General features: G+C 41.0%; 1 protein-coding gene across 3 annotated transcripts in view; it reads left to right on the forward strand.

The window, feature by feature from the left end:
• The first annotated feature begins 311 nt into the window (after positions 1 to 311).
• The window catches only part of LOC133377240 (V-type proton ATPase subunit S1-like protein), a 42,415-nt gene continuing 15,645 nt past the window's right edge, over positions 312 to 27,081 (forward strand). Inside the window, exons 1-4 of one of the 3 annotated variants that reach the window (XM_061611286.1) lie at positions 312 to 486; positions 22,478 to 22,518; positions 23,766 to 23,827; positions 24,887 to 25,119. In XM_061611286.1, coding sequence (XP_061467270.1) covers positions 395 to 486; positions 22,478 to 22,518; positions 23,766 to 23,827; positions 24,887 to 25,119 — 428 coding nt within the window. In that variant the 5' untranslated portion in view covers positions 312 to 394. The other 2 variants (XM_061612860.1, XM_061612118.1) reach the window with 2 other exon arrangements.

Genomic DNA, 27,081 nt, shown 5'->3' on the forward strand with positions numbered 1-27,081 from the left:
CTGGAACTGCAAATTAGGTGTGCATTACTGAACAGAACCGAATTTCTCCGCTAACCCTAACTGCAGTCTCAATTTAGGGAGCTTTAGTATAAAAGTGCTTTTGTTAACCTCTTCTTATCAGCCACATTTCCTCAAGCGTTCAGTTGCCTCTCACCCTTCCTTGACATGAATTGTAAGTCACAAAAGGAAGCTGGCTCTATTCAATAAGAGAAACACAGCCCACAACAACCTCTTACTATGTATAGAGAGTACAGGGCAGCCCATGTGGTGTTGGATGTTGCGTCCTATTGGTTGGCTTTACTATCCATCACATGGTTCCTGAGAATACTGGCTCAGGGTTCTTTGCTACACATGAACAGATGTGCTGCGTCTGGAGGGACTGATTCGTTTCTCAATGGAAAGCAGCATCACGTTTAGATTTTTACTTCTCTCCTGCATAGGATTTTCAGCCTCTGTGGACCAAATATCTGGAAGAATGGAGAGGAGGTCAGTGATTTTGTGAATATTTGTAGAAAGCATGAGTGTAGCTAAATGAATGGTTTATATGTTGTTTGTGTATGGGAGACTGTAAACACATCTTGTATTTTCAATTTAAAAGGTGAAGGTTAGATTTTTTAACATTTTTGTAAAATAGCAAAATTAATGCAAAAGTGAATTGTTTCAGCATGACAAATGAAATCTTCTGCAAGCTATTTACTTAAAAGCAGGTTTGTTAACTTCAATGGTACTCCTTTTAAGAAGCCATACTGTACACTGCAGATTAAAAGGATCCACTTTCATGTGATTTTATATCTGAAGCTTCAAGACATTGAAAGATATGAGTCTCTTGCATTTCTTTGCTTTTGTGACTTCACCCTCCCTTCTGAAGTGTTAATAACAGAGATATAAATAAAATAGCGTAGGTGTAAAACATTCTCCCAGAACACACTGTTGATGCCTTTCTTTAAAAAAAATATGAAAGGAACCTTATTGTATGGATGTGGATGTGTGTGTGTCTATGTGTGCATATATGTATATCAACCTCACCTAAGCACTCTTGTTTTCATTGTTGTAAACCTGTAACATATTTTCATCTGCAATATAAATGAATCTCAGATAATTCAGCAGGTGTTTGAGTCAATTCAAGAGAAGCAACAAGAGAAATAATTACAAAAAGGGGAGAATTGTTAAAATGAAGTCTATGCATTATGTCGTGCAGGCAGTAATATAGTAACATAGGTCAGATAACAGTGATGAGGATCACAGCTAGTGGTAAAGTCTGTTCATTTAGGGTAATAGGCATGTAGTGATTTGCTTAAGCTTGTATTAAGAGATCTGTATCTCAGTTAACTGATGAATAAAGCATATTTGTTTACTGATCAATTAAAGCATACTTTAGCATTTAAGTTGTTTGCTATGATAATGGTAGATTTCCAGTTAAGAAATATTTCCAAATAATATACCCTGGTCTTGTCATGAAGTAAGGTGATGTAATTTTAAAAGAACTGAACTGAAAATAAACTTTACTATGTCCAGTCATAAGTCAGCCCTGGAGTTCTGAATTTTATGTTGATGAAAGCACAGTCATATGCTTGGAACATAATTTTGAGTCTCTTATTAGGATTATTTTTAAAAGCCTGACATGTTCATTCCTTGCCAGTCAGCTAATGCGTAGGAGGAACTTAACTAATAGTTTAATTTGATATTATTTTAAAGTTTGCATTATCTTTCAACATATGTTAAATTAATGCAAAAAATGTTGACGATAAGGAATTAGAGTTAATCTCTTAGGCAAAACAGAGCTCCTTGAAAAAGTGTAGCTCCTTGGCTGCTTTTTAAATTAAGTGCCTTTCAAAATTAAAGCTATCTGAGCAGAACTTCAGGAAGAGATGCATCTGAGTGGTGCTGTCCTTAATATTTAGCATCCACTAGATGGCTGGCAACTTTTAGTAAAGTATTTGTGGAAAATATATGTGTCTTAAACCAAACCTGCCCTGTTTAGAAGGCAGGTTCTCTTCAATTCTGGAGCTGCTATGGTATAACTAGGAACAGAATGAGATACAAGATGTTGTCCCTTTCTAACCTGTGTGATTTGCCAAAGGTAGTGCTTCCTGATAAGTGCTAAATTCACTAGGGAAAGTGACACCTGGAAATACATGTTGGAGGTACTTCAGCTTCTTCTCAATGTGGGCTGGAATTATTGTTCTTGTGCACCTAAGCTGCTGATTGTCCTGCCCACTCACGAGATGGAGATGAGACTGGAATTCCTGTTTTATTAAAGTAACATTGAAGGCAATGCGTTTCATAGGCATGCTATGCTAACGCACTACCATCCCTAACTAAGCTACTTAAGCATACTCTGCGGCGTGTAAAGAGAGTTGACTCAGCACCCAGATCCAGGGGGTGCAATCTTAAATAGGAAAAGTCTTCGCTCATAATCTCTGACTCCTTCACAGCCCCTCCCTCTGACCAAAGCACTTCTCCTGGCGTCTAGCACGGGGCGAAAGGGGGCGTGTCCCCGCTGGCTCATCAGACAACACAGTCTCGAAAGGTGTCTGCTCGGCTTCAGGAGGCGGGGAAACGCTTGACGTGCCATGAGGGGGGCTCGGGGGGGTGGAGTTGGTGTGCGTGCCAAGACATCCCTCAACGGTTCAGGGGGCGTCTGGAGGTTGAGCGCGGTCTTCTTCGGTGGGAGAACTGACCGTGGGAACTGGCACAGTGTCAAACACACCTCCTCCCTCCTCGTCCAGGAAAGTCTCAACACCCTCTGACTCTTATCCCTGCCCTAACGGAAGGAATGGAAGCTCTTCCAGCCCCCCTCCTTGATCCTCCTGAGGGCACTGGGGCTCAACATTGATCCTGCTAGTCTATTTAGATTATGAGGAATCATGAAGGATTGGTACCATCCCTTTTTAGATTGTGGGTGTCAGGCACATTGATTCATTATTCCTGTTGGTCTCAGAAGCACATGTGATTTCTGGGAAAGCTGCTGTTGTGTATTTGATGGTGCTCTTCATGTGCTGAATCCAGGAGTGCAGAGAGATTGATTTCTGGTATCCACTCCCCATCTTTGGAATGCTCTTTGTCCTGAGGTCTGCAAGAGTCTGAATGTAGTGGATGCTTTTACTTGAACAAACATTTCATAACTGATGGCATGTAGTGGCTGATTTTTTTTTAAAAAACATCTGTATAATTAAGTCTTTTGATTTCACTATTTTAAATGTATCCAATCCTAAGACTTTGGAGGCAATGCAGCCCCTCTCCAAATAAATAGTTTCTAATAGTTGGGGGGGGCACACATGTACACATGAATAATGTTTATGTTAACTTTTTATATTTTAATAATCTTGTCCCTCCTTCATATCTGATTTTTTGTGTGGAGAAGGAACCTCCAGTTTTTAAAAACTCAAAAATCTGACCCCCCTATTTGCAATTTTAGGATATTTAACAGCTTTCCATGCACTGCAGAATATGACAAACATTGACTAAAACAAAAGTTTGAGGGCACACACTCAAATAGCCTAAAATTATAAACATTATTATAGGCTTTTTTAAAAACTGCAAATTTACTTTTAACTTTGCCAAGTTTCCTCTTCCTTGCATGCCCATAAAGTGCTTAGAATTTAGGAATACTAATTCCTCCTCTTTGCTCCGAATGTGCAAAACAGGTATTCTTTTATATATATCTTTGTCTGTATTACTGAGGTTGTTCCAAATGAAAGTAACTATTATTTGCATGTTTTGAGTGTGGAGGAACAGCATGCCTGAAATCTGGAAGCCACATCTGACCTGTGCCAGTCAAAATGCACAAGCAGAATCAGAATGAGCAACTGTAATAACAATAAAATAAAATAAAATAAATTGGCTATCATAGTGTCCCCATGCTACCAAGTAACTATTTGAGATACTTCATCCTCGGCTTCTTCTTTTGGCAAAAATAGTGGCTGAAGAAGTGGAGGTCTGAACGTGCCCTGAAGTCTATCAGTAATGAGGTAGTATTAAGATGTAAAGTTATTAATGGTGCACATTATGGTCCAGAGAGATCCACACATCTGCGCAGCCTTCTGCATGTTGCTGATTGAATGTGAATGAACATCTGGATGTGCATCACCATAGGGACATGGGACTTTGTACAGTGGCATCACTAGGGTTGGTGTCACTTGGTGCGGTAACTCATGGTGTCACCCCCATGGACCTCCTCCCGTACCAGACCATACAGAATCCTTAGTAATGTTTTTTGTACTAATGTTACTTGTAAATCGTAATTCCCATATATCACTGAATGTAATGGCAATAGTAGTGACATAAACAACTAGCAAAATTAAAATTACACCTTTAAATTACAATATCATACGCACAGCTCAAATTCTTGCTCTTATTACTAATGGGAGTTAATTATCTTGCATATGCCCACAGTAAATTTTCAGATACTTTCAGACCCTCAGCAATTTTCAAGTGGTCTACGTAGAAGAAAGGTTTGGGAACCCCTGGAATAAGACACCTGCTTATGTCCCTATGCTGCTCTCTCCCCTCATTTAGGTGCCTGGGATGCATGCGTGTGGACACACCTCCTTACAATTATGGAAAGTGATTCTTAATAATAAGTCTCCAGACACAAAGTTACATAGGTATTTATCAGTTGTTTAGTAGAAAATTCAGAGCTGCAGGGTCCCTAGTTACAGCCACGTACACCCTTTTTTGCTCCTGGATTAAGAATGAGATCTTTGTTAATGCATTCTCTCACAACAACAAACATCTCTAGGAGCCAATCAGCATGAAAGTGGAGAGCATTAGCAACTGAGAAAAGTCTTCTCAGTGGCTGACTCACCTCCTTTCACTCTGATTGGCTTCAATCTGCAGAAAAGGCAAGGAAGCATATTAGAAGACTCTTCTCAGTGACTAACACACTCCCTTTTCATGCTGACTGTAGGATGCTTGGAGACATACGGACCCTGCTCCCAAAAAAGCAGAGGGACTAAGATCCCCTGGGCGACTACACTCCTGGTGCTTATGGACATGACCGTAATATATTTTGTGATGTGCAAGTTCGACATTATTTATTAAGTGTGTTTAGGATTACACTGATGGCATTCCCAAATATGTACTTTCACGCAGACTTTGGTTTTCCATAACACAATATTTGTCCAAGCCTCCACACTTGGGGGGGCACTACTTGCACACCCCTTCCATAAGCACGTGAAAGTTGGATACACACCTGAACCAAGACCCAGACAAAAGGGCACTCAAAACAAAAAGGTAATTACAGTGGCTGAGTAGATCTTGTACAGTGGTTATACTGACTGGGCAGCCACTGTCCTTCACATTTTACAAAATACTTTTTCCTATACAATGTTTAAATTTCTGTGTATGAAAAAGTAATATATGAAGTGGTCTCAATAGTGAGAAAAGTAAACAAGTGAATGGTGATCCAAATGTTTTTCATTCTCACGTTATTAAGCTAGCTGCCCGATGATGTATCACCTTCGCTACGCCTGCAGCGTAGACTGAAAAAACAGCACCCAAGCCACCATTCAATACGTGCACGTGTTCTTTCCAACATGAATCTACAGGTCTCAAAAACTAATGTGTGACAAAGTTCTCAAACACCATAACATGCCTCAAACATGATCTCTTGTTCTACCAGCATGCCTTCACACCATCACTTTGCCAAAACATAAGGATAGGTAAATTGCTTTTAGGGAGGTTCACAATTATGATTTCCTATTTATTTAATCTAAAAATATTTAAAATACATAAAAACAGCCAGGGGAAGATATTGGAGAAATATAAAATAAATACAAATAAAAAAAAAGGGGGGGGGAGGTGAAAAGGCCTTAAATGTGCTACTCACCATCTCTCAGCCTATCCTCCCCTCAGGATGAAAACAACGGAGAACCATGACCACCCCCAGGAAGAAGGGCACACTTAAAATGTAGAGGAAAAAATCATCTACAACCATAGTGTGAAATCAAATACTTCTTGGGACACAGTATGAAGAAATATTTATATAAACATGACTATCAAATATGTTTATTAATTACACAATCTTTAAATATATTTATAGTGCAATCCGATGTTTGTTTACTCAGAAGCAAGTCCCAATGTATTCAATGGGGCTTACTCAAACTGGGAAGTGTGCAGAGAACTACAGCCTCAAGTGATAAGGAACTTGTTCTTTCAACTTGTTCTTTTAAGTTGAGACCTTATCCAAGTCTGAGTCTGTGTTGGAATTGCTTTTTAATATGTTTTTAAGCCTTTTCTTTTTTTTTAAAAAAATGTTTTTTTAAAGCTTTTAAAAAATATTTTCAAAGATATTTTAAAGTCTGTTTTTATGATGTTTTAAAGTTCTTTTAGTGCTTTTGTTTGCCGCCCTGGGCTCCTACTAGGAGGAAGGGCGGGATATAAATCAAATAATAAATAAATAAACTTCATTCACCCAACCCAAAATTCAGAATCATGCCTCTTTAGGCTGTTTTCCAACTGTTTATTCTTGCTTTATGGTTATTAGATTTTAAATGGCTTTATTTCTTGTGAGCTGCCTTGGTTTCCAACCCTACCTCACAGGGTTGTTGGAAAGACTACACACACACACTGCAGATGTATAAATACATACAGCCCATATAATAGTTTATTGTCAAACCAGTTGGTCATTGCAGAAAAATCAGTATTAGTTTTAAAAAAATCAGTATTCGTTTCCTACAGAATAAAAACTGTAATACCTAAGTAAGCCCTGCCTACTTGCTTTAAAATAGGACTGGAGGAGGGGGGGACAGAAAGACAACACAAACACAATTCTTTTTTACATTCACTCCAAAGTCCTATTGATCTTCAGCACATTCATAACCAAGTCTACTCAAAAGTAAATCCTATTGAATTCAATGGGATTTACTCTGGAGATATGGGATTAACAATGCTTTTACCCCCATAAAAGCAAGTATTTGGAAGGTTTTGAAAACACTGCCCAGGATCTGACTCCTACACGCAAGAGGGAAAAAATCTGAAATATATATACTTACCCAATTTATGAGATTTTCAGATAAACAGGGGGGAAACCACCATTTTCTGGCCTTGCAATGAGGTTTACTAGACACTGCCACAGGTCAAACAAACACTTCACTGATTGGCTGCAATCCTGAACGGGCGGGGTTAAAGCTACGAAGTGCTATACAGTAGTTTAAAAAAAGATTTAATGGGGGCGGCTGATGTTTTTATGTATATCTCGAGAACCGGACCACCTAGAAACTTAATTTTTTTTAAAATTAAAGCTGAGAATCACCCCCCTCTGATGGTGTCACCTGGTGTGGTCCGCACCCCCCTAGTGACGCCACTGACTTTGTATAAGGCAGGTTCCTGACTATTTGATCATATAGCCCAGTATTGTCTACTCTGACTGGCAGTAGCTCTCAGGAGCTCAGATCTTTCAAATCACCTACTATCTGATCCTTCTTAACTGGAGGTGCCTGAGAATTGAACCTGGGATGATCTGCATGCAAAACATATGCTGTACTGTTGCCAGCCACAACTCCATTGCAATGCTCACATCAATCCATTTGTACTGAATCCAGTGACTATAGCTGAATCAGGGCCAGGAGCTTTAAAATTTTGAACACACAGTTCAAAATCAAGCAAAATAACCTACTTTTTACTATTATATAACATACAAACTCTTATCTTGCTTTTGTTTGGAAATGTAGCCCTAGACTACTTGTGTGATTCAGGAATATTAATTAACAAGTTAGTCATTAACAACATTTATCTTGCATGAGCTTTTTTCAAAAAAGCAAACCAGATTTTTTTAAATCTTGTTAATGGATAATATCATCTGATAAGAAGGTATTTATATTATTTTATACATAGAATCTCATGTAATTGGGCATTACTTAATAATTAGCTATTCCAGGGCTTTTCATTAGAGCGAAGCTAATCTGAATTCTGCTAGTGACAGATCTGGAATAGATAAGATTAGCATCACACAGGTACTGAATGATATGATGGATCTAGAATTGCTACGTTTACATTTAGATTGCATTTTGTTTGAAGGCCCAAATTATGTAACAAAGCTGTGTACAGATTACTATTTCTGCAAAACAATTTAATTGACTTTCCCTACTGTGGCATTCAGGAGAATTATAACTGTACAAAACTCATGGAAAAATGGAAGCGCCTCACCACGTGGGGAGCCCATAAGACCTGCTTATTTTAGCTTCATACGTATCAGTGGAGTGATGAAATTAAACCTTCATCCAGACCTGGCATAAAAATCACACTAGCTGTCTTTGGGGTATATTTGTACCCTAATGTGATTTCCAATGGAAGGATGTGGGGTAACTTTGTCCCCCAGAGACCATTTATGTCTGTGTTGTCAGTACAAGTGTGCTTGACAATCAGGGCCAGCCCCAGACATGCCGGGGCCCTTGGGCATCAGCTCCCCCTGGCCCCTGTTGTGTGTGTGTGTGTGTGTGTATGTATGCGTGCATGTGTGCACCCCCACGCCCCCACCTACCTGTTGCCTATCTTTTAGCATTGCCATTAACCAAGATGGTGGCCACAGTTTCTCTAAGGGGATGAAGTCTCCACCGCCATCTTGGTTGATGGCATGCGAGCGTGCTATGTGCGCGCATCTCTGCCATCAACCAAGATGGCAGCAGGGGTTTCAGCACCTTAGGGAAACCTTGGCCGCCATCTTCATTAAGGGCAATGCTAAAAGGCAGGAGACAGGTAGGTGGGATGAGGGAATGGCGAGCAGGCGGAAGCTCCTGCCCTGCGATCCATGGCTGTTGCCATGGATTATGGAAGGTGAGCGGAGGTGCCCTGAGGGGCCCCTATAGCTCCAGGGGCCCTCGGACCAGTGCCCCACCTGGCCACCCTTTAGAACCGGCCCTGTTGACAATACCAAAGCACCCTGGGCCAAAGAACACTTATTCAGAGGAGGTAGAATTTTTCTGAGTCGTGCACGCTGGCCCCTTCCCTATACATACTGAGTACAACACAATTTTGGGGTATATTTGGACCCCAGTGGGTTTTTTGTTTCCAAAAAGAAAACAGTAAGTAGTAACTGGCTGAAATTTGAGGATGTTGTACAAGTGACAGTATGTGACAATGTTTTAGAAGGACAACCCTGGAGGTCTGCTCATGTGTAAGTTACATAATAAAAGTTTGCCTGAGGCAGAAATTTGTCCCCAGGGCTTTTTGCTGGGGTATATTTGGACCCCAGGTGTTTTTGTTTCCAGAAGGAAAATGGTAAGTGGTAACTGGCTGAAATTTGTACAGGTTAAAATTTGTGACAATGCCCTAGAAGGACATTCCAGTAGGTCTACTTATGTGTAAGTTACATAATGAAAAGTGCACTTGGAGTCAAAATGTACCCCAGAAGTCTGCATGAAGAGCTACCTATAGACTGATCGCAACCTGCTCCTGATCTAATTGATCTCCTTACTAAGGGAACTGCTTCTTTAATTTTTAAATGGCTTCATAGGAGTATCTGTACTAGGGTTGCCAGGCTCAGGGCCTGAGAATGATTCTGTATCTTTAAGAGAAGAGAAAATTCAGCCAAGTGCAGGTTAAAAGTTGTGCAGGGGGAAGGGAGAATTTCACCTTGTGGTTTTTCCCATTACAGTGTTGAAGGAAAACCTGCACTTGGCTGAATTTTCTCTTCTCTAAAAGATACAGAATCATTCTCAGGCCCTGAGCCTGGCAACCCTAAGTACCCATTTTGGCAAATACTACATAAAAACAAACAAGCAAAAAAAGTGCCCCTAGACATGGTATGTGTGTAGTTATGTGAAGTACATTGCTTGACAGGAGCAATATAGAGTAGGCTTCTGCAGCACATCAGAATGGGCATAGATCTAGTAAAGCAGAGCAGTTACAGGATCCTGATTTGGCTTTCCAGGATGCAGTTTAAAATGCAATGAACATGTCAGAAAAGAGAAAAGTGTTTGCTGCAGGCAATGGGAATCTCTGAAAGGATATAATTGATATATAGGCTATTTATGTCTTTTGCTTGTATCCTTCCCTTCCTCCCAAGAGCCTATAGGTCAGTGATTCTTAACCTTTTCTAAGTCACAGACCTCTGTAAGAATCTGATGAAACATATGCACCTCCATAAATAAATAAATCACATTAATTTTATTGCATTGGAAATTGATTTTTTTTGCACCCCTAGGGGTCCATGGACCATAGGTTAAGATTCCCTGCTATAGGTGATGCACATGATTTCCCTCTATTTTATTTTAGCAAGAACGTTTTATGGTAGGTAAGAGACTGAAACTTGTCCAAAGCTAGCTTCAGTGCAATCATAACCCATGTTTACTCAGAGGTAAGCCATATTGAATTCAGTGAGGCTTACTCACAGGTAAATGGATTGCAGCCTTACTTAAATACTAGCAGACTTGTACCTGGAGTTGCTCAGGAATTCTAAGAAACAAAAAAAAAAAGGGTGCTGTTTTGAAATTAGTGATTAAAATCAGTGCATCAAAATGGCATCTAACTGTATCCAAACACAGATGAAAGCCTGATCTCAGGAGCCATGAAGCAAAATTTAATTACAATATCCTACCCATCTTGTGTCTCCAACTCCGACCTGAACAGGGAAGGTGGAGACATGTCTGCCTCCACTGGTAGCTCCATTTCACTTGTCAGTCTGCCATAGTCTGTCTCCCCTCATCAATCATGGCAAGGATGGCCAATTGCTGTGCTCAGAGTTAGCATGCTTTGTGTTAGAGCCAAACTATGTGTTACATGGAGTTGCATGTAACATTTCCCCAATAAGTGTTTTTTGAAAAAAAAAATGAAAAGCCCCCACTGGAGGTTGCAGTTGGGAGTGGAGGAGTCTCAGGCTAGTGCGGAAGGGGCACTTAATCTTTTCCTTGCCAACTGTTTCCTCTTAAAATTATGCCCCCTCCCCAATGTTTTGTGCCCTGTAGGGAAACATATATGGAGACTTACATCTTTTACCCTGCAGTGGAAAAGCAGTTAGAGATGAAAAACAGTGGCCAGGGAAAAGATTATGCACCTCTTCTCCACCTGTTCTTCCTTTGCTTCTAATAATAGCCTCCCATGTGTGCTTTTTAATGAATTAATATAAAATAAAATAGAAAAAATGTGTCTGGAAAAGTGATTTGGAATGCTATATAACATGTATTGTGGCCTTTAGATATATCGTTATGAACTCTATTGAACATGGCCTGGGACTCTTCTGTGTGTGAATGCATTGTGAAGCAATTTACACAAGCACTTGGAACATGCAAGTTTAATAAAGAATATGTCATGGTTTCCAAGTCACAATGGTGACGACAGTCTGTAAATTGCAAAGATGCAAATATCAATTCTAGGCAGAAGCTTCCTTGTGACATCCTCCCCCCCCCCCCCGCTTCTCTAGAGGAGTAGAAAGCTTGCTGATTGTAGCTGTCAACCTGTGGTATTTTGCAGAGGCTTGCAGATTACTCTTGCCACTAGGATTCTAGCAGAGCTATGCATATTTCATTGGGGATGCATATTTAGCACTTTGTGAATGTTTTCCTGCTGAGAGTAGAATCTTGTTAATTGGGCGTGAAGCATGGTTTCATTTTCTGGTGGTTTTCTGGGAGGCGTAAGGCAACCTCTCATAAGTGTCAGATTTGAAACCACCAATTTGCAGCAACTGTTTAAGGACACAGCATATGCATAACTGGCCATATAAACAAACTCATCTACTTTCTTGCTGTGAATTGATGTTTCACACCAATTAGGCTCCTTCTGAGATGAACTTTTAAAATGTAGCATAAACTTCTGTTTCATTCCAAGCATCACCCGAAGGGCCTTGACATCAACTCTCCGGGTGCCAGTCCAAACCATATGGCATGACTATGAACTCTCATCTCACATTTCTAGACAGATGCAATTAATCATATTCATTTTGCTTCTGGCACAGTTTGTGGCTTCCTTTATCTATCGTGCACTGAGTTACTTGTCTAAAACATGGGCACTCACTAACTATTAAGAAGCTTAGATGTGAAGAGTGTTGATGAATTAAAAAATCTTCAGGACTACAAAACACTGTCAAATCCCCCAAGCTTTTGTTATTTTCTCTTTTTGATGACATTAATGTGGATATTAAAACCAAGAAATTAGTAACTTTTATGCTTGCTGCTGTGAGACTGATCATTTCACAACAATGGAAAACATTCACCAACCTAAGCCAGCTATTATAGAAGAGTTACTCACCAAATTAATTTATTTAAGGGGCCATCAAAGTCAGACAATATTTTTCCCTCAGGATGGCATGACAAAAAAGACTATGCAAGACACCCTCTCCCCACATAAAAATGCATAAGAAAAACTAAACACAGCAAGCATCTATGACTCCTGTCCTCATCCAACAATATCACACAAGGATGATCTGATGAATTTACCTGAATTTTCTGTTATGGCTGCATAGAAAATGAATGACATATTTGTTATTTTTGCTAATAATGTTTGTAGCTGTTTACTTTAGAAAAAATTCCTCTCTAATACAGAGGACTCCCACAAAGGCCTGTTGTAACTCCTTTCTAAACTAAGGTGGACCCAGTGCATATACACTCAACCCACAGAAGCGCCATCTCCATCCCTTAGGCAACACAGCCATGGATGCTGGAGAAGCACTATACACTTCAGACGGGGCAGGTGTTTCAAGCCCATAGAATGGAAAGTCAGTAATATGGCATGAGACATGATTGGCAGCAGCATACTATCTCTTCACCTGTTTGCAGAAGATATTTGCTGTATTCTAGGTTAGGGCTGTGTCCTACTTTGCAGGCCGTTTTGGCAATCTGGAAAAGAGAGGTGGAGGAATAGTGAACCTGGGCCCTCAAACTGGAGGTGATGGGGGGCAGTATTCACAGTGATTCAAGAAGGTGAAGGCTGTGTACTTAGCTTTACGTAGCATGACCGCATCCTGTTTCACTTCTGCTGGCTACCTGGTGGCTGGCCGTCTCCATTTCCCTCCCTCCAGAAAGATGTAGAATACTGTAACAAACGGTTTTCTGGAGCTGGTGGGCTGATGGTGGCTGACGGCTGATGGTGGCTGACTGCTGATCACAAAAGAGCTCTAGCTCTTGCTGGCAACACCGTATCTCTCCCTCTCGGGCAAGAAGGGGAGGGGGCAATAGGAAGCCACACTATATCACTGCCTCCATGGAGAAGTAAGGAAGGGATGAGGAACAGGAACCTGTCACTGCTTGTTATGCTATGGTCCAAGCTAATGTAATTGCGAAGCCACCTGCTTCCCAAGCGACAAGCAATTGTTTTGGTTCCTCCATCCCTTCCCCCAATTAACCCCCTGTAAATTGGGTAGTGAAGTGGGGGGGGAAGGCATTTTTCAACAGCCCAACATTTCTTGCATGGGGACTGATCCCTTAAAGGACAACCCAGAATCTCTCCTCCCTTTCTTCTCTAAGCCTAGAAGAAATCCTGCAGCAAGTCTGCATTAAGAGACCTGGCAAGGTTATATAGTGCCAGGGAGGTGTATATTACCCAAATAATAAGTCAGTTAAATCTGCTGTAAAGCTTAAATCTGAAGTCATAGGAACATAGAAAGCTGTCTTGCAGCGAGTCAGACCCTGGGTCCATCTAGCTCAGTATTGTCTACACTGACTGACAGCGACTGTCCAGGGTTTCAGTCAAGGGTCTCTCTCTCTATGTGGAGACACTGGAAATTGAACCAGGAACCTTCTGTATCCAGAACAGATGCTGTACTACTGAGCTACTGCTGCAGCTCTTCCCAGAGCTTGGAAGTAACTCGCTATTTTTAACGAGTTACTTGTAATTCGTTACAATTTTAAATAATGAGTGGGTAATTCCATTACATTTGGCAAGTAATGGAACAACTAGTAATTTCCCTACTTTTCAGCTGCGACTTTAACGTTTCCACGTTAGGTTGGACGTTACTTGGGGGCGGGAACAAGGGGAAGTCAGCTCCTGGCTGTGATTGGTGAACACAAGACATGTGCCTCACACTGATTGGACCTCTGCGCAGACTCTCTCTTCCCTTGTGATAGGTGAATAGGCAGGGCCTGCTAGCGTCTGAGAGGAAAAAATGGACGCTGGAGGAAAAAGCCAGGGCAAGGATAACGGAGGAGAAGGCAGCAGCAGAATGGCGAAGAGCTGTGGAGGTGAGTGACGATGATTTGTGTGTGTGTGTGTCCCTCTCCTTACCTCGCTGCTGCCTCCGTGGCACCTTCTGCCCCCCCACGGCCTACTTCTCTTCCTTCCCCCCCGTTTTGAACTCTCCCCCTTGTTCCCATGCATACCTAGCCGGCTAGCTTTTTATTGTATATTTATTTGAACTCCATCTTTCTTTTTATTTGTATTTTTGTCCTGTTTAATCACAAGACTGAATTGTATGTGGGACAAAAACTGTCTCAGTAATAATAATAATAATAATAATAATAAAAATAAAAAATCATTAGGCGTATAATAAATGGCTTAAGGCTGATTTTTTTGTTCTTGGCAGAGATGAAGTGAGAAGTAGGGTCCTTGCAGCTCCTCCTCTCAGTCCCCCAGCTCTCAAACTCATGTTCTGTGAGAAAGAGAGAGATTCCCAGTCCCAGAGAGAGACAACTCCTGTAAACCCCATTCTCTCCAACAGCATCCCCAGGCGGGGTACCTGTGAAGATCACCTCTTGTTGAAAAAAATCCATTTATTGCAGCTGAATATCTGGGCAATGTAAAATTAAAATGTTTAACTGATTAATCCTCTCCCTTTCAATAAACTGATCAATTTCATTTCAATTGATTTGCTTATCACCAAGACTTCAAATCTATGAGAATTTCCAGAATATAATAATTAAAAGGAGTGCAAGACAATGAAGAATTCAATACAGAAGCTCTAGGGCACACAGTTAAAAAAAATCAAGGCTGATCTTTGTTATTGTTTCATGCATTCCCCGGTACAGTAACACACAAAATTACTCTAAAAACAATAAACAAGTGTCTCATATTAAAACTCATTCTTACCAATAAAAATAGGCCCCACTGATTAATCAACTCTCCTTTTAGTTAATTAATCTGCTGAAAATTAAAGCTTGTAGCCCTAGAGTTGGTGTTTTTTTAAAAAAAAATCATTTTACCAGGAAGACAAGTACCGTTCAGTTCGCATACAGTGAATTTCAGAGTTGAGATTAATCTGTTCTCATCACAGCCCAGGCTTGTGTATTTATGTGCAAGCCCTTTCTTGATGACATTGCCATGTGGTGACCAAAGCAAGGAGGAGAGAAGTCTCAGGCTGTGTGGTGCAGTCGCTGCAACACAATTGCTGCCTAGAAAAGAATGTGCAGGTGCAAAAAGTAGAAGCTCAAGTAAGCTTCAATAAGATGAACAGTGCCAAAGCTGCACAGGCTGCAATAGGCAATGTTGAGGGGTTTCATCATTACTGCTTTTTAGGAAGTGAAGGTCAACCACTGTCAGTGCCGCCCTGGGCTCCTACTGCGAGGAAGGGCAGGATATATATAAATATAAATAAATATATATATATACAGAAAGAAAGAAAGGAGAGATGTAAAGGGGAGTATTTCTTTAGATGTTACCCTACTTTCCATTTTTGCTTTCTATTTGCTTCTAGCCCTATTCTGTCACTCTCCAGTACACATGAAGAAGGGGCAGTGAGGGCAACTCCCAAACCTGGGTGTTGCGCCTCCGAGTTAGTTACTTAGAACTAGGTATGCCTTTCCTATCTACGATGTATTTCTATAAATGAAATAGCTTTTCTTATTTTACTAAGTCTTAAGTCTCAGTGATCTCAGTGCAGGGTAAAAGCCTGCCACAAACACACACATTGGCACACACAAGCATCATAGACTGTTGACAATCTCTGCTAATATCTATACAAATGTACATAACATGCATCACCTGAACTCACATGATCTAGAGTTACCTTAGATCTTGCAAGATTTGCAAATGAGAAGCAATAGGGTTTTATATTAGTTCTGATTGTCTATTGGGCTATCATAGGTTATGTTTTTTTCATTTTCTATGGCAAAAACTCCAACTTTAGTGGAATTTATGTGATGTGTTCTAATCATTTGAATTTGGCTAATGAATGCTTTATTCTTTCATCAGAACTTTAGCAGTAGTACTAAAATATTAATAAAAAAGAAAAGGGAAAGAAAAAATACTTTACATACATCATTCAGCTGTATTGCTAATTATAGATATAGATATAAAAGATAAACGGCATTTTGTCAAAAGTATTTTTGTCTACATTTTATACCTCATCCTTGGTTTTCCAAGCTTGGCATGGAATGCTTCTCATACAGAATTAATTTGAAATGCTGCATATTTATTATCATAATCATCATATTCAAAATAAAAAATATATGTACCGCCTTCAAGTTGATTCCAACTTATGGTGACCCTATGAATAGGGTTTTCATGAGGCTGAGAGGCGTGACTGGCCCAAGGTCACCCAGTGAGCTTCATGGCTATGTGGGGATTTGAACCCTAGTCTCATTTTGTTCTCACAACAACCCTGTGAGATAGTAGGTTAGACTGGCCCAGGCAGGGTTATTCAGTGAGCAAAAATGATGCAAATAGGATCTCTTTTAATTGTGCTATCGACCTGCTTACTTCCACTCTGACTGGGGGATCTTGCAGCATGGGGAAGAGATGGGGGCACATCACAGCTGAAGTTCACCCATATAGGAGCATTATCTCTTGTTTATTACAGAGACGCCTGTTGCAGGTTTTGCTGCTGAGAGCAGCAGTCAGTTAGTGCGGCCACTTGAGTCACAGCTTGTTGATCCTGAGGAGGCAAAACTAGAAAGTGAGGTTCAGAAAGGAGGCCCTGTGCACGAGGAGGAGGAGGGCATGAAGCAGTGCCAGTTGCCCACAGCCACATCTGCAGAACAGCAAGTACCATGGTTTGGCTTTGAGAAAGCTTGTACATTTGTGAGCCAGAGTGGGGAAAATGTTGTTGTACGATGCAATTACTGCCTTCCAAGGATCAAAAATCTGAGATCAGCTGTTTCCTCCTCATCCAATGTGAAGAAACATTTTGAGGTAAGCCTTTGTCATGCTGGTCCTCAAAGAGTGTCCATTGTCTATTTATGTTTAAATTGTGAAGTTCCTCTTCCATTTTTTCTTGGATTCATGCTTTGTTCTTCTTCCTCAGAGGGCACACCCTGAGAAGCTGAGAGCAATTGAAGAAGCAATAAAGGCAAGGAGACGTGGCCTTCCTGAACCAATGCATGACACCCCTCCTCCCAAAATGCTGAAGCAGCAGCAGACAACCCTTGAGAGGTGGGGATCTGGCAGGGAGCCTGTCACCCAGAGCAATCTCGACAGGAGAATCATTGATTTCATTGTAGAGGAGACATTACCACTTCAGACTGTGGACAAACCATCATTCATTAATCTGGCTCGCATTGGACTCCCCAAAGATCTCACCATCGTATGTGCCAAGACTCTGAGAGACAGAATTGAGAAGAGAGCATGCCACATGAGAGAAACTCTTGCAAACCAAATGGGTGCTGTGGCATATATAGCAACCACTGCAGATTGTTGGACCAATGGCAAGAAGAGTTACTTTGGGGTAACAGCCCACTGGATCAACCCAACTACCCTGAAACGTGAGGTCGGGGCCTTGGCTTGTAAGCGTCTGAAGGGGCGCCATACATACGATGTCCTTTCAAAAGCACTGCATGATGTACATGTGCAGTACAGGATCCACAACAAAGTTATGTGCACTACTACAGACAATGGCTCCAACTTTGTGAAAGCGTTCAGAGTTTTCATGGCCAAAGAACCAGTGGAAGCTGCAGGCACCAGTGACGATGATGGTGATAACCAGGAGGAGGAGGAGGCTGAGGTGGAGTTTGTGCCTATCTGTGAGATCCTGGACGCAGGACCTGAGGCAGAGGAAGAAGCTGCAGACTCAGGAGAGGATTTTGTTTTACTACCACACCAGAGATGTGCTAGCCACACCCTCAACCTTGTGGCAACACAAGACATAGAGGCCATGCTTTCTGACTCCTCCAAAAGTAGTCTTCTTGGTCCTTTCAAGAAACAGTTTCGTTCCTTGATGGGAAAGTGCAGCAAGTTGGGACTTCCCGGAAGGATTGCTCCGCCTGTGGCTGCCTCTGAGATGAGCTCTGTCTCAGAGGAAGCTTTTTTCAGTTTAAAATCAGTCAAAAGGGAACTTTGACTGGTATAAATGTTCTCCCAGGCAAGGGTGAACTGAAGAGATTATCCACAGAAACTTCGTTGGGCTGTCGTTGGCTGGAATTGATCAGGAATTCCCTGGGAAAAGAAGGCATACCTAGCAGCTGAGGACGGAGCTAGGACTTCCAGCAAGCTGGACTGGAAAAAAGCGAGACGTTTTTCTTTTAAACGATCTACAACAGGCGAGCTTTCTTCTGTCTAATCTTATCATACAGCAAAAGAGATTTGTTTAAGAATCAGCAATCAAGATACCTGGGTGAGTTACACTTCTCTCTTTTATACAAGGAATTAAGGAGGAGGAAAGAAAATTTTAAAAAAACTTATCTTATTTTTTTATGGCAAAAAGCTGGCCTGAATTTGGAAACTATAAAGATTAAAACGGATGAGGGGCAACTTACCCGAAGAGAAAATCTGATTTAGATGATTATTTGATTGATATATGTCTGGGACTATTTTTTCTTGGACTACTTTCTTTAGACGAATCTGCTGTTCGTGTATGTTACTAATTGTTCGGCGCTGTGAACCAAATTTGTTTTGCATTCTTGGACGTGCGGGAGATAAGAACTGTGCTGGCCAGATGATGTCAACAGGCATGGAATATTAACTCTTTTGTTGTTGGAAAAAAGCCTTTATGTTTGGGAACAGTGGTTAATACCAGAAATTAAAGGCTTCTTTTGGAATATTAACTCCTTTGTTGCTGGAAAAAGAAATAAATTGCTCTTTGCTTGGGAATAGTGGCTATATTGGAAATTGAAGGGTTTTTTTTTTCTCGGTCTTAAGAATGACAATCAAGAAAGTGGCTGAGATCCTGGATGTACAGGAAGGGGTCCTCTCTCTAAATATGTTTCAGAAAATAATGGATGAGATTGAGATGGCGAAACGGGAGCCGAGACAGGGTAGAAAAGAGATGAAAATTGAATTTGGCAAAATGAAGCAGGAGCTGAAAGAAATAGGGGATTCTATGAGAGAGAAGGTAGATGAGATCAAAGATATAACTGGACAAGCAATAGAAGATGAAAGAAAAATTAAAGGGAGGATGCAAGTCCTGGAGATTGGAACAGATATATCAAGTGTGGAACTGGAAAAATATTTGGAGTTTGTGGATCCTGGAGATAAAGATTACTGTTTGGAATTTGGCGTTGTCCCTGGAGAAATTGATGAAGATATCAGAGATAAAGCTATCAATGTTTCGATGGAATTTCTGGACTGGAATGATTTGATGGAAGTTGAAATAGAGAAAATTTATAGAATTAATTCCAAATATGTGACAATGGAAAAACTCTCAAGAGATGTGCTAGTGCATTTCGTAAAAAAGAGGAACAGAGATATGACTTTACAACAATATTTCAGCAACGCATTCAGAATTGACGGCAAGGAAATATTTGTGATGAAGGAAATTCCCATCAGACTCTTACTATATGACTATGACTATGACAGCAAGATTATTATGGGTGCAAGGATGGAAATTGGAAGATGGAATTAACACTGATAATGGAAAAATGGCTATTTAAATTACTGGACCTAGCAGACTTGATGAGATGGATTAATTGACATGTTTATTTGGAGAAAAATCGATGGATATATTTCTCAAGGAGTGGAAACCTCTCTTTGACTTTTTGCGGAAAGAATAAAGTGATGTTAATGAGATTTGATGATTAATTAAGATAACTACTGGAGGAAAGTGATTTTGTAATATATTAAGAGACAGGTTTGTTATATATTATAGACCTATAACTGATCTGCGACAAATCGGAAGTCAACATTTTATTTTATTGTTTAATTTGTTTCTTTTTTGTTTTGTTTTGTTTTGTGTTTGAAAATTTGAATAAAATTAATGATAAAAAAAGGAAAGTGCAGCAAGTTGTGGTCCAAGCAGAACCAGTCAGCACAGATTGCTGAGTATATCCATGCGCAATGTGGTGTGTATCTGAAGGTACCGAATAAGACCAGGTGGAATTCCACCTTTGATGCGTTGAAGCAACTACATGAGCTCCTGTCAACTGTGCCACTAAAAATGCACGCCATAATGCACCGCTGCTCCTTGTCCAGGATCACAGCTGCTGAGATTGAAGTGGTACAGGAATACACAGAGATTATGGAGCCACTAGCCCAGTCCCTAGATATCCTGCAACGGGAGAACGGCATGTTCATGGGGTATTTGCTACCAACGCTCTGCAATCTGGACCACAAGTTAGAAGGACTGGAAAACAAACCTGAGAGGTACACATACTGTTTTCAGCTGCTGAGAGGTGTGCGCGAAGCCCTAAGAAAGCGGTTTGCAGCTATCTAGGAGGACAAGAGGCTTCTTCTGGCAGCCTGCCTACACCCTCGCTTCAAACTAGATTGGCTGGAATCGTGTCAGGCCACCACCCATACCAACAAGTAAGAACATTAGGGAAGCCCTTTGGGTGGATTACTCCAAGGGAAATGTTGTCTCAAGGGAGGCATTAGAGGGCTTAAGGTGGTAGGCAGGGGCTGGGCCTTTTCTTCCTGGGGCTCCTCATCACAACCTTGGGTTGCTGCAGGTAATCCTTAAGGGTCTGCTGTGCTGCCCCATGAGTGTGGTGACTTGGTCACCTTCCTACCTTCCATGTCATCATCCACAGGCTCAGGCTGGACCCTGAACCAGGGGACATGACAAGCATCAGGAAATGAAGAGCAGATGATGGTTTCCTAACATATATTTGTTAACATATCCTCTCTCTTTCTTAGATACACAATGGAAGCCTTGTTGAAAGCTGAAATAAAGATGGGTGTACTTAATGAGGACAGTGATCAGTCTTCAGATAAAGACCAGGAAGGAGATGACTTAGAAGATGACTTCTTTAACTTTCTGCCCCAGGGCAAGAAGTCAGCAGTGGACACTGCTGAGGAGGAACTGGTGAGGTACCTGAGGTCTCCCAGCAGGGAAGTGTCATCACTCCATGGCTTTCCACGTGCGCTGCGGTGTTTTTTGCAGCACAACACAGGCATGCCTTCAAGCGCCGCAGTAGAACGCCTGTTCAGTACTGGTGGCAACGTAATGACTGTAAAAAGACATTCCTTGTCTGACATGCTCTTTGAGCATCTTGTTCTTTTGAGACATAACAGAAACATATTATAAAAGCATTTCAAGTGTAAAATTTGATTTCAAGAGTTGGGGTATCATCATTGCTTGGAGGGATGTGAGATTCTGTTATGCCGTTATGTTAATCTTCAAGTGTTGGGGTATCTTCATTGCTTGGGGGGATGTGAGATTCTGTTATGCCATTATGTTAATCTTACAGATAATTTTTTTTATTCTACTACCCCCTGTGTGTGTGTGTTTATTTTTAATATTGTTTTAGGCTTCTTAGATGTGCAGCAGCCAAGGCCAGCACCTTGTAGGAGTTTTTTAAAAAAAGTAACCGCAATGTAATTGTAGTGATTACTTTTGAGAAAAAGTAAAGTAATCAGTTACTTTCAGAGCAATTGCAATCGTAACGGTAATTACTACTTTTTGGGCCAAGTAATTGTAACTGTAATTTATTACTTTTTAAAAGTAATCTTCCAAGCTCTGGCCCTTCCCATGAAAATTCAACAGACAACACAGAGATTGCCTTCCCTAAAAATAAAAATGGAACTACACAGTTTTTAGAAGCATTGTTTTGAGAGCAAATGATGGCAATTCAATAGTCAGGATTAAATATATGAATGCCTGGGGGAAAAACCTGGAAAATTTCAGAGGGGAAATATTCACTGTTTTTCTTTCTTTCTGAAGCCTTTATTTGTTTTTGCTTTTCCGAAAAATGGGAAAAATCTGGATTATTTTCTTCTAGAATGATGAATAAAATGTTTAAGACAAGATGTTCATATATTTCCTCCAACAAACTGATTTCAAAAACCAAGTAACAGGAAAACGTTTAAGCAAGTCTATGTACAGTGCCAGATCATACAATTCCTGTACACTGAGAACCAGGAAGTCTTGAGCTGTACGCTGAGAATACCCCCAACAATGTTTTTCCCCTTCATGGCTTCAAAATTTGTGGAAGTGTTACATCTCTAGTCAGGAAAAACTTATGAGAGAGTGGAAGGATGATAGTAAATGGCTGCACCAAATATCTCCATGGTGCAAGAAAATGGGAATACTAGCTATATAGCCACAGAATGGACAACATGATAGCTGGTCATTCAGTGCTGTCTTTTCAGTGGCATTTGACATTTCATTTGCTTTTAATGAATGTGTGTGTTTATGAGGTTGTGTTGCAGTTCTAATGTAACTAAACACTAATTTCAAGTTTAAATATAATCCACAGCTGACAAATAGCACTGATTTATGATTTGTTTGTCTACTTTGTTGCAGTTTCTTTGCATTCTCTGACCAAGACCTGCTAGAAAGAAATGGTAAGGTTTTAAACTTTTTTGAATTAAGTGGCACTAGGGTTGCCAGGTTCCTGGCCTGAGACTGATCCTGTATCTTTAGGAGAAGAGAAAGTCAGCCAAGCGCAGGTGTTCTTGCAACCCTGTAATGGGAAAAACCACAAGGGGGAATTCTCCCTTCCCCCTGCACAACTTTTAAAGATACAGAAGACCTCTTGGCGATGGCAACCAAGCGGTCTTCTGTATCTTTAAAAGTTGTGCAGGGGGAAGGGAGAATTCCCCCTTGTGGTTTTTCTCATTACAGTATTGCAAGAACACCTGCGCTTGGCTGACTTTCTCTTCTCCTAAAGATACAGGATCAGTCTCAGGCCAGGAACCTGGCAACCTTAAGTGGCACTGATAGGATCATGTAATGTTCTTGGTCACCAAATCACCAATATACAATATTTCTTTTTAAAAAAACAGCCAAACCTATGGTAGCTTTTGTACATATGAGAATCTGGCCAAGGATTTAGAACGTTATGTGGCTTTGCATTGCTGCTTCATTTTTTCTGACAAGACTCTATTTGCATGAAATAGGCTGCCTTTGGCTCATTGTTCGTCTACATATCAAGCACCTGCATGAAAAGCTCTGGGTGTGCATATATGAGTGTTTTCATTCTCATTCTGTAGTGTCCTTTTGTCTGGAAAATGAAGACTACAGAATATAGAAATAGGAAAGAAAGTATTTTTTAAGCTTTAGCCACACAGAGAGTATGTGCTGCTCCTCACAACCCCCATGTGAAACATTAAAGCTGAAGTCCCTTAGCTACTTACCTGAGAAAAAGCCTAATGGAACTCAATGGGACTTGTTTCTGAGAAGACATGTATAAGATTGCCCTGTAAGGATTTCCCCCCTCACAAATTATGAAACAAATTACTGGAATTTGCAACAGAAGGACAGGGGCACACAGCAGGGGTTTATTTTCAACCCCCTCTTGCATTGTAACTGGCTTGCACCTTAGAGAAGGTCCCTGGATCTTTAAAAGCCCAGTTTAGAGCAAATAATCAATCTCAAGGGCAGGTAACAGAATATATACCCCATATATAAGATCTCTAGCACAAAAAAATCAGTTGCCTGAAATGCTGTGGTGTTAGAATTAATTTTAATGACAGAATGTACAGTACAACAGGAAGTGATGTTCTTTTCAACCAAGAAAGTATTTTGGCCTTGTTGAAAGGTGTTCCAGCTTGTACACAACAGAGCTTTTGATGTATTTCTTCTCCTGTAGGCCGACGATATGATGGCAGTGTGAAGCCAAAACTTAATTTACAACAAGTAGCAATTACACAGGTATGGAGGTACCAGGAAACTGGATTGTAAGTTCTTCCATGATGCATATAACGATACTTTCCTTGTCAATTCTGTACGGTTGCTGTTATGCTTCTCTAAAGTTCCCAGACCACTATGGGTGGTTTTTAGGATTCAGTTTAAGAATCTGTTCCCTAAGTGGACAAACAAGTAGTTTTATTTGGATTTTGACAAGAGAATTAGCAGACTATTTCATCTGCAGCAGCACACTTGCACAAAAATGTAATTACAGTTGCCTGCTTTGGAACAATACCCCCCCCATCAATTGCCATGTTTATTTTAAAAACTCCTGTTATGGCATACTTACTATATGTTAAAACAGGTTTCACAGAAATATGTTAAGCAGCTAAGAGACATACTTGTACAATGCTTTGTAAAGTAAAATGCAAGCCCTAAATATTACAGTTTAGTTCTGCACATTAGTTGATCTGGAACAAGAGTGTCATTTGGAGAAGCTGCTCTAGGAATCTTTTCATATAGAACAGGAGTAGCCAACCTGGTGCCCCCCAGATGTTATGGACTACAACCCCTATCAGTCCCAGCCAGCATGACCAATGGTTAGAATCCTATCATCCCAGCACTATGTTGAATTATTCATAAGTGTCAGGTAAGCCTTGCCATGCCCAGATTAGTGGAAATGGTGGCTTTACGTTTTCAGGAGCTTATCTGAAGGTTATTATTTTAGTATTGCACAGTACTAACAATGCTTACTTTATTTTATCCAAGCACAATCCTAGAAAACCAGTTTAGGACTGTCCAGTGAGCTTTTATGGCTCAGCCAGGATTTGAACTTTTTCTTTTAAACCCATCCACTTATAATTCTCTGGTTTACATTGAGCCCTGTGTTAGGGGTGGTAAATATAAATGCTACATTACAGTGTACTCAACTAGCTCTTTATGGCAAAGTACTTTATGCTGAAATAACTGGGATTGTGTTTGATTCAAAAATTCAAAAATAATTGGTACGTTACTATTGCTATTATTTGTTATATCTGAAAAGCCAGGCCTGATAATTCTTATCTCTTCCTTGATTATACACAGATTGTGAATTATAATGGAAGCAACAAAGAGATTTCAGAAAGAGAGTTTGTCATCCACACTCACTACAGCCCTCTTAATGTGACCGTCAATGGAAGCCCCTGTATTCTTTTCTGGGCCAGAAGGATCATGATTAGATTCCAGAATCACACCCAGCTGGACCTAACAGACAAGACATTTGGTGTCCATGCAACTGTGAATGTTGCGGATTCAAACTGCAGTGCAGAAAATGCAATGTAAGATTATGTCCTACGGTGTGGAGTTGCTAAAGTGTGGGGTATGACTGAAGCAAATGCTGAAAAATCTATATTGTATTGTCCTTGTGGTAGCGAAGTCTTTGATGCTACTTGGCTGAGCTGTTTCGATGGCTTGAAATGCTCACTAACATTCCAGTTGCTCAGGCAATGAAGTTAATAGAGTGATTGTAGTCCCATTTCTATGAGAAAGGAAAAACTGCCAGTTTATCTGAGATCAACACTTCACACAGGGCCAGGAAAAACATAGATTTGTTGAACATGTTGGGAGGACTGGGAAAAGGACCTGGAATACAGGACATTGAAGGGATTGAGAGCCATGAGGCAAGATGTCCGAAGAAAGCATGCAGAGTTAAGCAGTGGACTGAAAAACTGGAACCTGAGGGAAGGCTAGCTGGGGAGAAGTGTCAAACATGGGGATTCACAGAGACATGCAGCTAATGAACAGATAAGGCCAGACCACAAATCTGCCAGGCAGGAGAAACCAGGGGGTCAGCCAGAGTATTTTACCATTTAGGAAGTGCCAAAGGAGGAGGCAAAGTCCTTAAGGGAGTCCAAATGTCCAGAAATCAAGAGATCCGATCGGGCAGGGTTCAAGGCACAGATTTAACAGGAGAGCTGGAGTAATGTCTACAGCAAGTCTTGCCCGTTGACTCTAGCAAGGAGTCTCCCTTTCCTTCCAGCCTTTTGTACTCTGCATGCTGGCCCAGGTGCTTCCAATCAGCCTATGTTCTTGTGAGCTCTCCTGTTCCTTACTCGTGCTGATTGCCTTTGTTGCTGCAACACCTGTTGGTGTCTTCTCTCTGCTGGGGAAGGGGCAGCCTCCTGGTCTCTTCCTGATTCTGGCAGGCAGTCTCCCTCAAGGGCTTGTCTCTGGTCTGGTGAAGGGTCCTGGGCTGTCTCCCTGTTTGTTCCCTTTCCTGGGTCTGTGGTTTCCCATTCCTCTTCCTCCTTGGATGAGTCCTCTGAGGGGGGGCATGACAAGAAGCTTATTTAGGGAAACAGGAAACTAACTGAAAAAAGGCTAATGAGAGAACAGGCTCTGAAAAACATAATGGTTATTAAGAAGAAGAAGGATTATTGTTATTATTTATATAGTGGCATCTGTGTACATACATGGTATTTTACAAAGAATAGATATGACAAGTCTGGGTCCCAAGGGGCTTACAATATAAAACAGACACAGGGCAGCAACAGAGGAAGAGGTATATGGAGGCATGAGTTAAGCAGGAGAAGAGTATATGATTATTTCAAGTATAATATAAGAGGTATAGGGGCTGGGTGGATGGGAATTGGGGTACTGGCCAAGAATCTGAGTGGCTGATGGGAATGGAAAAAAGCTGGCAGTGGATTGCAATGCAGGGATGTGAGGAAACAGCGGCTGGTGGAAAGTAGAATGGGAACATCACAAAGGGCCAAGGGACAGGAAGGAAATGGGCAAGAGGTTCACAGGACTTTGAGCTATGGAGTCGAGGGGGCACCAGGTTTAGAGCAACCTTCCCCAACTTGATGATCTCTGGAAGTTATGGACTACAACTCCCACCAGCCCCAGCCAGCAACACAATGGTCAGGGCTGAAGGAAGTAGTAGTCTAGCAACATCTGGAAGACACTGGCTCGGGGAAGGACTAGTAGGCTGTGGCGCTGGCAATCTCAACTAGCCCTCACTGTCCCTCTGAGGAGTGCTTGTCTGCATGTGTGCTTTCCACAGTGACACTCAGTCTATGCAAGTAAGGTGCCTGCCCATACTTACTTAAGGTCGGTAAGGAGGTGTGTCCAGTTGCCGTCACGTCTTAGTGCAGTGTAGTAGTGCCTTGTTATTCCTAGTAGTGACGCTGAATCCTGTGTAACCTGTAAGCTGATTCATGAAGTGCTGTGAACTGAAACTTTCTGTTAAAGCTACTAAAGCAAAGCATACCTCCATGTCTGACTTCAGTGGGTTTGGG

Source organism: Rhineura floridana, chromosome 1 (assembly GCF_030035675.1).
Source record: "Rhineura floridana isolate rRhiFlo1 chromosome 1, rRhiFlo1.hap2, whole genome shotgun sequence".
Lineage (NCBI taxonomy): Eukaryota > Metazoa > Chordata > Lepidosauria > Squamata > Rhineuridae > Rhineura > Rhineura floridana.